This window comes from Sander lucioperca, chromosome 9 (assembly GCF_008315115.2).
Source record: "Sander lucioperca isolate FBNREF2018 chromosome 9, SLUC_FBN_1.2, whole genome shotgun sequence".
Taxonomy (NCBI): Eukaryota; Metazoa; Chordata; class Actinopteri; order Perciformes; family Percidae; genus Sander; species Sander lucioperca.
This window is the reverse complement of record NC_050181.1, coordinates 24,326,853-24,343,693: the sequence shown is the minus strand read 5'-3', so window position 1 is coordinate 24,343,693 and position 16,841 is coordinate 24,326,853. Positions and strand designations below refer to the sequence as shown.

Sequence of the window (16,841 nt, the reverse complement as noted above, 5' to 3'; positions counted from 1 at the left end):
CTTAAATAATAGTTTTAGTTCCCATAATGCTCACAAATGCTTTTTCTGAAGCTTTCCCACCCTGACAATAATATAACCTAGTAGAGGAATCCTTGACTACACAGAAAGAATACCATGCATTTGTCTGTTAGTGTATGAAATATAGACAATGAAATGACAGATCTATGACTAAAAAAACAGGCTTGCAAATAATATGGTTATAGAAACTCAAAGGAATTCCTTGACGATTCAGATTACATTTGAATGTACTTGATCTATGTCAATGGATTACATAATGTTGGCTTTATGTTATTAGCCAGTGCTCTTGCAGTGCAGACGTGCTGCTCTCCGTCTGCCAAACAACTGCACTGCAGTGCCACCTTACGTAACTCTCCTTGCCTGTTTATGTGTGTACGTGATGTGTACATGTGTGTGGTCAAACTCAGAAATTGCGCAACATAAATTATGCGAAATGAGCATTTTGGCAGCAATATCCTATTACAGTCAATTTTGCTGTAAATATACGAGATTGCATAGCTTTTTTCTGGCATTACCTAAATACTGTTGCAATCCAGAGCAGTTTGTCTAAGTAAAATACTAGAGAAATAGACAAACTGCCTTTTTAAAAAGTTGTGAAAGAAAGAATTTACAACTGTAAGTTATGGCATTAATATTTACACTAAATGAGCTTAAATATCTCCCTTAAATGAATACAGATTTGAAAAGAACACATGTATTATTAAATGTAAAAATCACAGAATAAAATGTATTTAGGCCTATTCTATTTCTATGGTAAAAACATGTAATACCGTATGGCCGTTTTACTCGGGTTATTACGGTAAAGGCTCCCGGTCTGCGGACCACGCCCCCTCAGTTCACCCACTATCCATCCAGGAAAAACAAAGCTGTCCGTCCTCCTGTTGCTGTGACTGACCGAAGACACATCTGACAGGTGAGTGGGAAGAGACAATCAAACATGTTTTTGCATTGTCGTGTAATATTGTCATTATTAAGCTTCTACGAGTTAGAACCCCAGCTAGTAGCTGGCAGAAAGATAGATCACTAGCTACGTTAGGTAACGTTAGCTGACATAAGTTTAGCTAACTGTTAACGTTAACATTAACTCTAACGTTAACTGAGCGTTAACGCTTTTCACGTTGCTCTTCGTAGTTCAACTTTACATCCTAATAAGGCAACAAAATACATTCTCAGTTATTTAGAGATAACCATTCAGAATTCTGTCTATTTCTAAAGGTAAAACGTTAAGGTTGCCTTGCGTAATGACGAAGGTAACTTTGAAACATATCTATTTATACCCATTCTCACATTCTCAATCAATTCCACCCAGCCTGCGTTACTTTGTTCTTACAATTCCAACTTGACGGCACCGCCCACTACAGTACAATATGGTTGGGGCCGACTGTATGAAGTACACAACTTAATTAGGTTGCTTTATTAAAATAAAGTTTATTTGATACATTGTACGTATACCGAATTGTTAAGTTGTTAATTTCAATTCAATCAGGGCTTTTGAATTGTGTTTTATGAGGCATAAGGGTGTGCTAGAAAGCGAGGCGAAATTAAATTGCCACTTTTTTGAATGGAATTTGGAGTCCAGCCATAAACGCGACATTAGCTTTGCAGGTTCCTGCATCACCGTAGCGAATAATTATATACCGTCATCTTGATACTGTACGTCTGTGTCTCTTGTTACTCTGTGTCGGTGTGAACCCGAGGTGCCAAGCAAGATGAACAGTGTTTTAAAAATAGATAGTGTGACATTAACGGCTGGATTCCTGACCTTGTTCTGATCATCGGACCGAAGAACTGCGCAGACTCAGAGGGAGGGTTCAGTAACTGGATGCATTAACCTGCTCAAATTATTACACAACTGAACCCAAAACTCTGACAGCTAGCAGCATTATCTGCTCCTGTGTGCAAATATTGGCTAGCATATGGCCACTAACTGTGCTATTGTTCAATGACTAACGTCCGAGGCCTATACTCCATGAGAGAGTACTGAGAAGTCCAGTTCTTACTTATTTTACATATTTGATTCAGCTTGAACTAAATCCTAGCCTATAAAACAGTTTGTCTGTGGAGTCTGATTCTAGTCATTTTGAGGGCCTGTTAAATGAAGACATGCCATATGTTTATGATTCAGGTATTTGTGTTATGTAATGTGTAATTTGTGGATGTAATCCTAGAATCCTTGAGGCTAAAATAGTCAGGGGTGTATGTCTTTAGATCATTTACTGAAACAAAATAGCACACAATAAAATGCTCCATAACAAGGAAAAGTCCTGCATTAGAAGTTTTACTGAAGTCAACGTATAGAAATATCGGCAACATTTCCCTAATCTATCTAATAAAGCGAGACGTATCTGTATGTATGTATGCATGTATGCATGTGTGTGTGTCCGTGTTTGGGGGCGGGGTTTGGTAACCTGCACGTCACACGCAAACGCCACATGCAGAACGCTTTGCAACACTTTCCTGGAGCACGAGCGGATAGCTGAAAGGAACATCCCGACTGTTGTGTGGAATAAGGTTGGCGAAAAAAAGGCCCTACGCTTTTCAGTGTCTGTTATTTCGCTAAGAGGAAACTCAATAAAAAGCCGTTTGCCAACACTATATAGTATGAAGTTGCTGTGAGCAGTAGACTACATTCACCACTTCTAAACAGAGGCAGAACATAATGTCATTTCGGAGAGATTATTCCTTCACAGCGCTGTGCAATGCGAGAACATCTCAGAGCTGAACCGGGCAGACACAGCACTTTTCATCAGACTCACCCTGGGTCGGGTTGATTAAGTCTACTGATAACTTGCAACACTATTAACATTACCTTTGCCAAAATACCCCCGCGAATCAAATCCCCTACTTCACTGTTAACCGTCATAGCCTGGCTCCGCCCTCCTACGTACTTCCGCTCAATTTTCATTTTCCTTCAGTACTCCGTCTGGGTTTGCGGTATATTCTTGGGTTTTCTCCCGTCAAAAAATTACGGGTGCAGTCAGCGAACAGAGGGAGTGGCTGAGAACGATGATGTTGAGGTTGTGCGCTAGTTTGAGTTGTAGTTCCGTAATGGTGGCGGAGAAAGATGCGGTCCGTTGTGGCAACGCTGCCGAATATCCAGAAGTTAAAGCCCGAGCAAGAACAATCTTTGCTGAGTTTAGTTGGTGGCCATGATGTTGTGACCCTCCTCCCCACGGGGTTCGGGAAAAGTTTGATTTTCCAGCTCGCTCCGTTAGTGGTGAAGGAGTCGGCTAAGGCGAACGCTAGCGATGCTAAGCCGACGTCACGACCAAACGTTAGCGATTGGTTATGGCAGATCCAGAGTGGCTCTGGGCAGATCCAATAGTTTTAAACTTCAACAGAGTACCCGCCTTCAAGGAAGTTAACATTTGTCAATGGAGAGTGGCCAGACTCTCTGTACAAATGAAATGTACCAGAGTCTGGTAGGACCAGGCTAGAACCGGCAAACCACTAAACCTGTATGGAAATTAACACCTCTGCTGGTTAAAGATCATACAACACAACTCTCTCTCTCTCTCTCTCTCTCTCTCTCTCTCTCTCTCTCTCTCTCTCCCTCCCTCCCTCTCTCTCTCTCTCTCTCTCTCTCACACAAACAGTCCGGTTCTGGTGGTTGATGAACGCAGATATGTGCTGATTAGCTCTCATAACGGGCCAGGTGGGTAGCGCAATGCCGTGAGCCCATGACGCTAATGTCTGATTACTCCACATTTTCATTGGGATATTTTGTGATAACATTCTGAATCTGCAGCGTTCTCTGTCAGGTAAATCAGTAAGTCAGTAGCAGGCTATACAGTGGAGTTGCATATTAAGTGGTTTGGGGTCCTTCTGTAAGTCATTTTGGGGTACTATCTGGTTTTGATGAATTCTATAAACAGCAATACCTCAGGCCAAGCAATCGTCCCGTTCCAAACAGGCACATTTTCAACGGGCACTGCACTAGTAGTATCAAAAGTAGATGTACATAATGGCTCCTATCACAATGTTATATTTTATATATTAGGGCTGCAACTAACGATGACATTAAAAAAGTAAATATGCTCCAGCCTCTGAGGCTACAATACCAGCTGACTGACTGAGGAAAGTTTGTATCCAGTGTTTTTTAGCAGCAGCTATGGTCTGTTTGAACTAAATACTTTAGCGTTAGGACTAACTTCCCTGTGCTGTGTTACAGCAGTTTGCACAATGCATTTCTCAACCAGCTTATTGCCTAAAAATCCTTGTTTAACATTTGCCCCTTCCTATCTTCATGCCAGATAGCAGTATTTGACAAACTTCTATGTGCTATTGATGTCAGTCATGTACTTGTTGATCCATTTCAAATTGTGAATGCCGGTATTAAATTTGGTCAGTGCATTTTGTGTTTAAAATATGTTGTCATGATTTCACAAACCGTCCCCCTTAACTTGTTAAATCAGAAGTTTTTGGACAAGTGCATCTGTCGTATGGTCGCAGATTATTTGGCCCTGTTGAAGTTCATGGGTGTTTTTAAAAACGTACATATTGATCAAATGTCTGATTGCCAGACCTCCTGATAGCTGCAAAAAGTCGATAGTTGGCATTCAACCGACTGTAGTGTGACACACTTCTGTTGCAGGTTTTGTAACTGTGCTTGTTACTTCAGTGATTTAGTGCTTTTCTTTGAGGCATTTACATTTATTGTGTGGTCTAACCCATTTGTCTCTCTCTGTAGTTGCGGATTGTATTGTCGATTGTTGTCCTCGGGTCAAATTTGACCCATTTTCAAAAAGTTTCTAGATCAGAAACGTGGGTTTCTTTCAACAAAATTGTCAAAACAGAATAACGTGGACGGTTCCGTACAACGCTCTTCACAAGTAAAATAAATGATCAGTTCACTACTTTCATAGAATTTGGCTGTTTTATTCAATGTTGTAGCATTGATAGCAATTTAAAAAGAACGTTGAAAAATGTGGGGGGGGGGAAAACAAGAAACGTAAAAAAAAACATCTGAAAAAGTGTCAAAAAATTATATTTTTAAATTTCGACCCAGAAAAAGAAAAAGTTGCATAGTTGACCCGGAAGACAACACAGGGGTTAAATAAGGCTTTAATTAGGGCTGTCAATCGATTAAAAAATGTAATCTAATTAATTACATAAGCTGTGATTAATTATTAATAATCACATATTAATCGCATACATAATTAACGGTGCCTGAACCGATACTTTTTAAGAAAGTAAAAAAAGAAAAGAAAAAAAAAGGGTACTAAACAACAGTTGGTGACATTAAAAGACGGCTTGTTTATTGCTAAGGTCAAATTTTACACCGTTTAGCGTTAGCTGTCAGCATTTTAACCGTTTTTAATCCAGCTACTAGCTAGCGGTAGGCTAACGTTAGCTGCTGTCGAGTATAGTGTTAACTAGCTAGCGGTAGGCTAACGTTAGCTGCTGTCGAGTATAGTGTTAACTAGCTAGCGGTAGGCTAACGTTAGCTGCTGTCGAGTATAGTGTTAACTAGCTAGCGGTAGGCTAACGTTAGCTGCTGTCGAGTATAGTGTTAACTAGCGTCCTGTGCAGCGGTGTTTGTGTTTCCTGTATCGTCTTCAGAGCATCAGAGAGAAGTGCAGACATATCAGTGGCACCAGATTTCGGTAGCCAGGGTTGGCAGGAAGAAGATTTTTACAAGTAAATGTTCCAGTTAATGATCCAGGCAGCACATTCTCGTCTCCCTCCTTCATTACAGTCCAATGGTGGCTAGAACGGCTCCGGGTCAAACGTCAATATGGAATAGATTAATCTGCGTTATTTTTTTTTTATGCGTTATTTTTTTCTCAGATTAATTAATCGCAATTAATGCGTTATTTTGACAGCCCTAGTTTTAATCCTCCCCACCTGTCACTAAGACATTGTAGTGTGCAGGAAACCTTAGCTGTGTTGGAAACCGTTCCCTCATTCATTCACTCACCATTCCCTATACAGTGTTTATTAAATAGTAAACTATATAGGGAACGACCAAACGGGATTTCGGACCCTCACTGAAAACGCATCGTTGCGTGACTTACATCAGGAGATGAGCCGGTTATTTGTGTGATGGAGGCGGGCGCGCCCAGCGTCATGTAAACAAACCCAAACTATATTACTTCTACAAACCAAGAATAGTAAAAGGTTGCATGTTACATTTCCACTGTTTAGAAACGCCGGTGCTTCTGCTTCTTCTTCTCCTCCTGGAAAACATGGCCGCGTTGCATTGTGGTATACGGGAGTAAAATGTAGGGTACATCGTATATAGTGAATGCAGTGAACCGCGGAGGATTCGAACGCCGCTACAAAATGGCTAACACACTATACTATATAGTGCATTATTTCTGTGATAGGGAACGGTTTCGAACACAGCTCCTGAGTGCAATGCCAGTGTGGCACAAATACATTGTTAGTGCCAATTAGTCTCGCTTTGCCAGCTGAGGGAGGGTCTGGCTACTCCACATTAGAGCCCGACCGATAAAGGATTTTTAAGGCCGATATTAGGGCTGAACGATTTTTGAAAATAATCTAATTGCGATTATTTTCCCAAATATTGCGATTGCGATTTGATTATTTTTTAAAGCTCTTTGTCTTCTGTATTATTCAACAAAGAATAATAATATAATAATTTATAGTATGAACACACAATTACACACTAGACAGTTAAATAAGTAAAAATATAGTATATATACACACACACACACACACACACACACACACACACACACACACACGTGTATTTTTTTACAATGCACAGAGAGGAGCTGCCTCCAGCCCCTCCCCCTCGTGAAGTTGCCTGCTGCCGTGTGCACTTGTTCAGAGAGGCTATCGTTACGTTAGCTAGTTGCTGGTGTTCTTGCCGTGGGATTAACTGTACTAATAAAACTGTTGAAACCCCGCGGCCACGCTGCTGTGAAAGCTCCCCGAACGTCATTTATCAGTCTGGTTGTTACCCCTCTCAGTGGCAGCTCCTCCACTCCATATCTTTATAACGGAGCTAACCGCTAACTGGAGCTAACCGCTAATCAGAGCTAGTTGCCAACCGAGCCTTCAGTTCTGTGTGCCTGTATCCATTAACTGCATGTATAGACTCAAGCCCGAATAAAACCCCTCATTTTATTAAAATGGCTGTAAAAGTTTTAAACTACAACTCAGAGTTGTTTGAATGACAGAAATCAGCTCAAGGTACGGCGTAGCGTTAGCGTGCTAGTTGATGCTTTCTCTGCGGAGTGCAGACTGATTTGCTCTCGCGAGTCATGTGACCAAATCGCAGCCTTTGCGATTAGGAAATCGTGTTTTAACATATCGCGATATTATCGCAAATGCAATTAATCGTTCAGCCCTAGCCGATATCGATACAAATATTTGGTGATTTAAAAATCCGATATATCGGCCGATATATATTTAAAAAAAAAAATAATCCAGAAACGCGTAACAAAACATAAACAGATTTCCCTAACATTAGTTATTTGTAGTTATTTATGAGTCCTCACTAAAATAATATAATGAAGTTTAAAGATAAACTTGTTGGTTTTATTGTCACACCAGAAGAGAAGAACATCAAAATATATTAAAGTTCTGATAAATAAAATGTATAAAAATACAAACTTAAGATCTGAAACTTAAAGGGTTAAACACGTGTGTTGCCAACAGGGACGTTGTAGAGCGCCCTCTGGAGAACAAACTATGCAACGCCAACACCCAACATGGTTGAAGGAGGTTTCGTCCGTTTTTATTTTATTTTTTAAATATTCATTTATCGGCCATTATAAATGCCGATACCGTTATTCCCATTTCCGTTTGGAAATGTCTAATATCGGCCGATAATATCGGCCTGCCATTATATCGGTCGGGCTGTACTCCACATAGCATTCGGGGATGGGAGGAAAACGTGCTCTGGTTTAATGGCATTTCTTTAAACCAGTCGCAATCATCTTGGGCGGTGCTAAGCTCCGCACAGAGCCGCTGCAAAATAGTTGTGCGAGAGAAAACTCAGATTGGACAGATAGTCTAGCTAGCTGTCTGGATTTACCCTGCAGAGATCTGAGGAGCAGTTAACCATAGTCCTCAGAAATCCACCGACTTTAAAATTCCAACACAAAGGAAGAGGAAGGAAACGGAAAATACATGCATCCGGCGGAATTTCCTGCGGCACCGGAGTGATCCCGGAAGTGGAACGCCAAGGATATAGACTAGTGCCAGTATACGGCCAACGCATGGCTCGTCATAGCATTGTGGAATACCACTGATTTGACAAGAAGCATTTCCTCATGGTTAAGGGCAGTGATGCCGGGTAACGCGTTACTTGTAACTAAGTTACTTTTTCAAAGTAACTGTGGCAACATTGGTTAAGGGACATGGTACAGTTTAGGAACTATTTCATACAGATTAGAAACCAATTTACTAATTTGAGAAAGTGTTTTGTATGTAAATGGTTTTAACTATTTAGCAACCTGCATTCCCCTGATTACAGGAGGCCAGGGATCAGTTCACTTTGAAGATCTTCTCAAGATGTTGCCTCAACACCTGAAGCAGATCCGAGTCCTAATGCTTAACGACAAGGAGAATTTGGAGAGGACTCTGTTCAGACTTGAACAAGGTAATGTATTTTTTTTTATTTTTTTTAAACAGCTGTGCTTTTGGTGTTGCACTTTACCTAATGCCTGATTGTATCAGGGATACGGACGGTTTATTGCCTTCAACATTTACAGTGCTCAGCACAAGTGAATACACCCATGCTAAAGTTGACTAAAAAGAGGAATAAAAAAAAATCATCTTTTGGAAATTGTTCTTAATGCCTTAATTAAAAAAATAGGAAAAATCCAACCTTTAAAGACACCAATTTTCTTTGTGAATGAATAATGAATCGTAAATAAATAAATGTTGTTCCTTAAAATACAGGGGGCATAAGTAAGTACACCCCTATGTTAAATTCCCATAGAGGCAGGCAGACTTTTATTTTTAAAGGCCAATTATTTCATGGATCCAGGATACTATGCATCCTGATAAAGTTCCCTTGGCCTTTGGAATTCAAATAACCCCACATCATCACCTTTAAAAATAAAAATCTGCCTGCCTCTATGGGAATTTAACATAGGGGTGTACTTACTTATGCCCCCTGTATTTTAAGGAAGAACATTTATTTATTTACGATACATTATTCATTCACAAAGAAAATTGGTGTCCTTAAAGATTGGATTTTTCCTCATTTTTTTAATTAAGGCATTAAGATCAATTTCCAAAAGATGAGTTTTTTATTCATCTTTTAGTCAACTTTAGCATTTTTTTTGCTGAGCACTGTATACATACACGTATTGGTGGTGTACAAAACCAACAGACTGATTTTTAAGGTGAATTCAAGATACTATTAGGGCTGGGCGATTTGGACCAAAAATCATATTTTTTCATTTATCTTTTTTTCGGCTGAATGGCGATATATATAAGATATACTGTATATCTCATGGACTCACTGGGGTGCGCCATGCGCCACCCATTCGGCCCGTTTTGAGAGACAATCCGCAAAAATATGCGTTAGTCAACCACCAGAACCGGAGAGAGTGCAGAGAGGGACACCAGGTCATACAACAAAGGACACCACCATCAAACTAAAGGCCTCAAACTTGGCTTTCTGACACTTGGACAGGGAGACCAAATGTCAACGACCAGTTGACATTTACAGGACTCTGAACCTGATAGGGATTGTGTGGACTGGACTATATATAGACAAACCTTTCATGGTCCAGACTCTGGAGGACCAGTTTCTTTGGCTAATATCAATATGAGTAACTGTATTTGAAAATTGTTCCTTTTGTTTATTTCAGAGCTGCAGAGCTGTGTGTGTGTGTGTACTATAGAAGGCCAGTATGAATGGGGGAGGAAGCAAATAACCAGGCTCATAATAAGAATCTTTTTTTTTTCCCCCCAATGAAATTGATACTTTCATTCACAAAACAACATTAATGGCACGGCCAAAAGCATTTGAACATACCAGTTTGTCTTTCATGGATGCCACGTGTTGATATAAAGCAATGAATCAAAAAAGTGTCTTTCTCTTCAGGGTTTGAGCTCCAGTTCCGCCTCGGTCCGAGCCTTCAGGGGAAGAGGGTTATGGTACACACCAACTATCCACTTGAAGGAAAGGAGTTTGAACGAAACAACTTCCGTGTTTTGGGGTGGAGCTACCCAACAGGAAGGGAGGATGACTCTGACAAGTTCTGCTCTCTGGACCTCAAGATGGCCGGGTCCTATCAGTACTACTTTGGATATGGGTAAGACCCCCCTGATAACAATGGCCACATGGAATCTGCGGACGTAAACAAATGAAATGAAATTAAAAGAAAACTTAGAATGTTAACACATCTTCACACCAAGCAAAAAACAGTCTACAAAATTCTGCAGATTTTATTTACAGGATCACCGCTAAAAACTGTTAAACAATCCGCAGATTCCGTTTGGGTCTGCTGATAATGTAGCCTGACAAGCCAGACCCACATCCAGATGTTAGGTCTGGGAACTCACCATTGACGGAGCTCAATCCGAAGGGCGGGATAAACGGTTGTCTTTCAAATTCCCTCTGCACGCAATAGGATAGCGCTACAACCAACCAGAGCAATGAAGAAGGTAGCGAAGCTAGTTGATAGATTAAACTTTTGCCGTATCCGGTCAGCAAAACTCCGAACGCATCTTCCTTTTTTAAGAATGACTTCAGTGCCGTTCTTTGTTATTTTCTCAAAGAAAAGCTTAACTCCAAGTCTTCCAGAAGACCGCTGTTCCCAGCAGCAGCAGCAGCAGCCATAAGCCCGCCCACCGACTCTATACACGATGTGATTGGCCTGACCAGAGTTTGGTTTTTCCAGCTCGCAAGCCAACGGAGAGTGCCTAGACCCCCCTGGCTGCAAAATAAATGTGCTGCCGCTAGGGTGCGTCTAGATTTCTATAAGCTACTGATAATGTTCTCCAGGCCTTTTCCCCACATTTGATGATGTACAGTTTGACAACATTATTTTATTGCCCTAATGAGAGGAAGAAAGGAAGTGGGAGCTAGCTCCAGTTAGTTCTCATCAGAAGGCAAATTACCACCAAAACAAAAAATCTAGTTGTTAGATTTGGTTTAGCAAAGACACTAGGAAAGCAACACAGTACAGAAAATAGGCACAGCAGAAACGTCAGATAGGCCGGGCCTCCGTGTTTAACTATGTCTTTAAATGTTACAGTTATGGCTAAAAATGACAACAGAAATAAACAACTTCAGTTTGACGACTTCATACTTTTCCGCTATTCAAATCAACTGACATCCGTCTACCCGGAAGTCATTTTTGTGTTAGCGCGACGTCCCGGTGATTCGGTCTATAGTACTCAATAGTCCTCTGTGATGTCTTATGGTTTGCATATTTTAGGTTTTTGTTTATGTTGGTATCTTTCTTTTCTGCTCAGTCACTGTATGATACTAGTAGGGCTGGGTTAACCTGACTCCACCAGATGGATTGCTTCACATTTGCTCGGCATATCCATCTGGGAACTTTCCGTTGGAGAACTTTTGGGAAGGGGCGAAAATACTGGTCAGCTGATTGGATAAACCATCTGTCTATGTTGGTGATAGACAGATGGTTTATCCAACTTTATTTCTACAGCAGCTTTCAACAACAAGGCAATTCAAAGTGCTTTACATGAAACATGAAATAGCAATTAAAAACGGTCATGATGAATATACAACAGGCTAAAATAGAATAATGTACAAATAGAATTTTGTACAGAATTTTATTTTTGTTTATTTTGTTTTGAGTGTAAAATGTTCTAAATATATAACAACATGTTAATAGTATCAATAGGTTTGGAATTATTTTTACAACTGAAATTATTTTTTTGTTAATACAGAGAGAAAGTACCGAAAAAAGGTACCGTTGGGTACCAGAACCGAATTTGAGGTATCTGTACCGGTACCGATAAAAATGTGAAAGGTACCCAACCCTAGATACTAGTACTTGTGACAGTCGCTTCCTTACATCCATTTTGTCCAGTATTTTACTGTATAATTTACATTTCTTTTCCCACAGAGACACAGAGCGGTCAGGCGGAGGATACATCGTAGTCGACCCAGTTCTTCACGTTGGAGCAGATAATGTCATCCTCCCATTAGACTGCATCACCATCCAGACCTACCTGTCCAAATGTCTGGGACACTTAGATGACTGGCCAGATAGACTGAGAGTAGCAAAGGAATCAGGTGTGTGTGTATTTTATTTAATTTTTTTGTGGAAAAGGGTCAGTGCCCTGGAGTGGTTAATGACTTCAGGAAAAGAAAAGATTCGTAAGAATGTCGGTAACCCTCAGCCTGAACCTGAAAAGTCACTGGATCATATTGACAGCTGGTCTTTGTTTACAATATCTTTTTTTTAAAGACCTTTCACACCTACCTTGTGTGGTCTGGATTTTCTGACTTCTCAGTTTAATCTGAACCAAAATTACAAGCGTGAAACGGTCCGGACCGAACAGCCAGAAATTTGGTCCGACGAAAAGAGGTGGAATTGGTCCGGATCAAAGCGTGATTCAAGTGTGAAAGCTATTTTTGGAGTGTTCGGACTTTAAGAGTACAAAGAAGTTCTGCCATGCTATCGTCGTGGCTCCTTTAAGGAATAGCTCAGTGCTTAACGTAGTGTCTGCAGCGAGTGTGTGGTTGACCACAAGAGAACAAGAGAGTGACGGTGGATGCAATCAGAGCAGACAGGTGTCAGCAAACACTTTGTCTCTAATTAGAAAAACCCAAGTAAAGTTCCGGTGTGAAAACGAATGAGCCGCAGTAGCACTGGGAGAGCAGGAGTCCGTTGGAAAAAACTCAGACACTAGCGAGAGGATACGAGAGGACGGGGAAGCCTGTCTACAATGAAATCAATTCCAAGTATCAGGAGACTCAGCCCACGTAGGTGATGGCGACGGGATGTAGGTGTGACACGTAAAGGTGTTGCGTGGGTGTGTGTATGTATACAGGTACTGTTCTAGAGATGGTGTCTGATGCAGTAGGCTGTGTGTGTGTGTGTGTGTGTGTGTGTGTGTGTGTGTGTGTGTGTGTGTGTGTGTGTGTGTGTGTGTGTGTGTGCGTGCGTGCATATACATAATACCCTGGTTGAGACTTGTACTGTTCTAGAGACAGTGTTTGATGCAGTAGGCGGAGGGGACGTGTGTGTGTGTGTGTGTGTGTGTGTGTGTGTGTGTGTGTGTGTGTGTGTGTGTGTGTGTGTGTGTGTGTGTGTGTGTGTGTGTGTGTGTGTGTGTGTGTGTGTGTGTGTGCGTGCATGCATATACCCTGGTTGAGACTTTCAGGTGTGAAAAGGCCCTAACTCCTCACCTTAACTCAAATGGCTGAACTCAGATTAATGTGTGTGTGTGTGTGTGTACAGCTACTGTTCTAGAGACAGTGTGTAAAGGCATTACTCCACTGTATCCTGTTCTGGGTACAAGGGATTCACATTATCATTACAATTAGTAATATTTTTAATTAAACAGTATGCTGCATCTGCTTACTAATTGTATGTATGTTGGTTTTTTTTTCTTACAGGGTACAACATGATCCACTTTACACCTCTGCAGACTCTAGGAGAGTCCAGGTCCTGTTACTCCTTGGCAGACCAGCTCAACTTTAACCCCGAGTTTAGCCCCGCCGGTCAGAGCTACAGCTGGGAAGATGTGGGGGCGCTGGTGGAGATGTTAAAGAAGGAATGGAACATGCTATGTATTACAGATGTGGTGTATAATCATACTGGTGAGTGACTTTTATGCACTCTGTATTTCCAATTAGAGCTGCAGAGATGAATCGATTTCATTGTCAGCTATTGAATTAATCAGCAACTATTTTCATAACGGATTAATTGGTTTGAGTCAAAATTCAAATAGCCCCACGTCATCACATACCCTTCACCAAACCTAGAGATTGGCATTGTTTTATTTCAGTTAGCCTAATAGCTGGTTTGATTTGCATTGAGAGATGATCTTATGGAAAGTACCCCATGCCAATCTCTAGGTATGGTGAAGGGTATGTGATGATGTACAAGGGAACTTTATCAGGATGCATAGTATCCTGGATCCATGAAATAACTGGCCTTTAAAAATAAAAATCTGCCTTCCTCTATGGGAATTTAACATAGGGGTGTACTCACTTATGCCCCCTGTATTGTAAGGAAGAACATTTATTTATTTACGATACATTATTCATTCACAAAGAAAATTGGTGTCCTTAAAGGTCGGATTTTTCCTAATTTTTTTAATTAAGGCATTTCATTACACAATTTCCAAAAGATGATTTTTTTATTCCTCTTTTTAGTCAACTTTAGCATGGGTTCATAAACTTATGAGCACCATTGTATAAACCATTACTTTTAATATGGATACAGACATGATATAATCATACTGTTAAGTGTGTGCAGTGCAAGTGGTCCTCTTAACAGTAGTTGCAACACCTGTCCATGATCTCACTGGTAATATATTCAAGTATCCACTTCTATTTGATAGGAGCACCTTTTAAATTGAATATATTCCAGTGCTTGTCGATTATGATACATTTACTTTTATAGGGCTGAACAGGCTTTTAGGTCACTTGAGGTGATGATGATAATAGTGCAGGTTAACAGTATCATTAACCTTATTTTATATTGACAGAGAGTGTGTTTACATTAGTTTATCTTGCAGAGGGCATGATCAGATCCAGTTAAAGGAAGTTGACTCCTGAAACTATGTAACTGCAGTAAGTATACATCAAGAAAGAGAAGAATACCAATATGATTTAGGGTGCTTCCATACCCGAGCAGTTTGGTCAGTTTAACTTAAACCAAGGAGTATTTCGTGGGATAGTCCGGTTCGTTTGGGCTGGTGTGAAAGCTTATCCGAAACTCTGGTGCGGATCAAACAAACAAACTTTGGTCCGCTTGAAAACAGGGGCCTCGGTCAGGGCTGCACGATATGAGGAAAATATCTAATTGCGATTATTTTGACTGATATTGCGATATGATTCACGATATTGGAGGGAATGATAGTTTTTGCATCATTATTCTCATTTTCATTGAACATTAAAAGAAATTAAAATGATTATAGTGTGATTTTTGCGAGGATTTGTACCAAACAAATATGTTTTCTGTAGTCTGTAGGATAGGATTTGTAGGCCGGGACGTCTCTGCAGCACCAAACTACTTAAATCAGAATGGTTTGACACATATTTTACCTTAAGCAAATATTGCGCCCCCCTGCGATTTCGATTTTGCACTAGTCCATTTTGCGATTTTGATAAAATTGCAATTAATTGTGCAGCCCTAGTCTCGGTTTGCTTCCAAGTGAACTAGAGTTGGGTTCACTTCAGGTGAGAACCCGATCCGACCCAAATACAGGAAGTGAGCCAAAAAACAGAGCATTTACTAACCTGCAATTTCAACCTTGCACACAATTTACGGACTTATATACGATTTAAGGGATGATAACTTTCAGATCCATAAGCTGTTCTGAGCACACCTCGCTGCTCGTCTGAGTGACATCATCATCCACACATCATCCTCCTTTACTGCTCACATTGTTCGCCTACTTCTAAAATATTACAAACATTAAAGCAAAACCAGAAAACCGAAGACCTTATACATTTTGCGTTGCTCTATTATTTCGAAGACCGGGAAGTATTGGCAAGTTTCACTCGGATATTCTGGCCATTAAACAAGCGACTGTTTCAACCGCGTGACATTTGTTTGCAAAGTTGTTACAAAATGCAGTGTGAGCGCAAACCGTACCAAATGAACAACAATGTTCACCCCCGAAATCGCACCGGGGTCTACAGAACTATAGGTGTGAAAGCGCCCCTAAGTCTTCAACAGCAAAATAAGCTTTAAAATCCATCAGTGAAGCAGCCTGAGAGAGAGCATTTCTTTCTCTCTTAAGGTTTTAAAGGTCTTAAGGATTGTTCTCTCTCTCACACACATACACACACATTGTGAAGTATGTGGTGTGAGTGTGTGTGTGTGAGCAGCATGCTAAATCAGGAACAAACCTCACATTACTAAAGAGGCCACTGGCTTCAAGCCGGAAAGCAGAGTGACTAGACTTAATTTATGTTTAACTGCAGCAGCTACTCTTCCCTGGGGTTCAGTATGCTGGTGCATTAAATGAGACGAGCTTATGGATCAAAAGGGAACACACTAACATGAAAGTAACTGAAAGGACACTGCAGCTCTAACCCAGGAGAGTGAGCGCTCTCCTACAGTTATGTTACCGTGTTCTCCGTGTTTACTCATCTACTCTTATCACCTCCTTTCCCAGAAAAGGTCAAGCCGTAAAATGAGCCTGACTAAAAGGTTAGAGACTGACCGAGTGGTTAATGTACTGTCAGTCTATCTAGACATCTCTACAAACGTCTTTACAAACGGCTGGTTCATGATCCGCTGCTGAACATATAGTATTGTATGATTAGACATTATGATCAAAGGCAGGGTTGGCAACTATTTCTGTTATGGCGACTCCTTCACTCATTTTCATAATCCTTTGTCGCCTTTTGGAGGAGGATTGTGACTTGTTTGTAAGAAAAAGCACTCGCTGAGATCCTCACGTTTCATTCAAATATACGAGATTTATCATGTCAAAAAATAAATTGGCTTTCAACATACAGTGGCACTCATAAGTTCATGCTAAAGTTGACTTAAAAAAATAATCTTTTGGAGTTGATCTCAATGCCTTAATTAAAAAGATGAGGAAAAAATCCAACCTTTTAAGGACACCAATTCAGAGATTGGCATGGGGTACTTTCCATAAGATCATCTCTCAATGCAAATCAAACCAGCTATTAGGCTAACTGAAATAAAACCATGCCAATCTCTAGGTAT

At 40.5% G+C, this 16,841-nt stretch overlaps 1 protein-coding gene across 2 annotated transcripts in view; it reads left to right on the top strand.

Annotated features, from left to right (window-relative positions):
* Positions 1–729: 729 nt before the first annotated feature.
* Positions 730–16,841, top strand: part of agla (amylo-alpha-1, 6-glucosidase, 4-alpha-glucanotransferase a) — a 47,120-nt gene continuing 31,008 nt past the window's right edge. For both annotated transcript variants that reach the window (XM_031291015.2, XM_031291014.2), the window contains exons 1-5: positions 730–931; positions 8,468–8,593; positions 10,052–10,262; positions 12,048–12,217; positions 13,547–13,750. In XM_031291015.2, the coding sequence (XP_031146875.1) occupies positions 8,506–8,593; positions 10,052–10,262; positions 12,048–12,217; positions 13,547–13,750 (673 nt within the window). In that variant the 5' untranslated portion in view covers positions 730–931; positions 8,468–8,505. The remainder of the gene's footprint in view (positions 932–8,467; positions 8,594–10,051; positions 10,263–12,047; positions 12,218–13,546; positions 13,751–16,841) is intronic.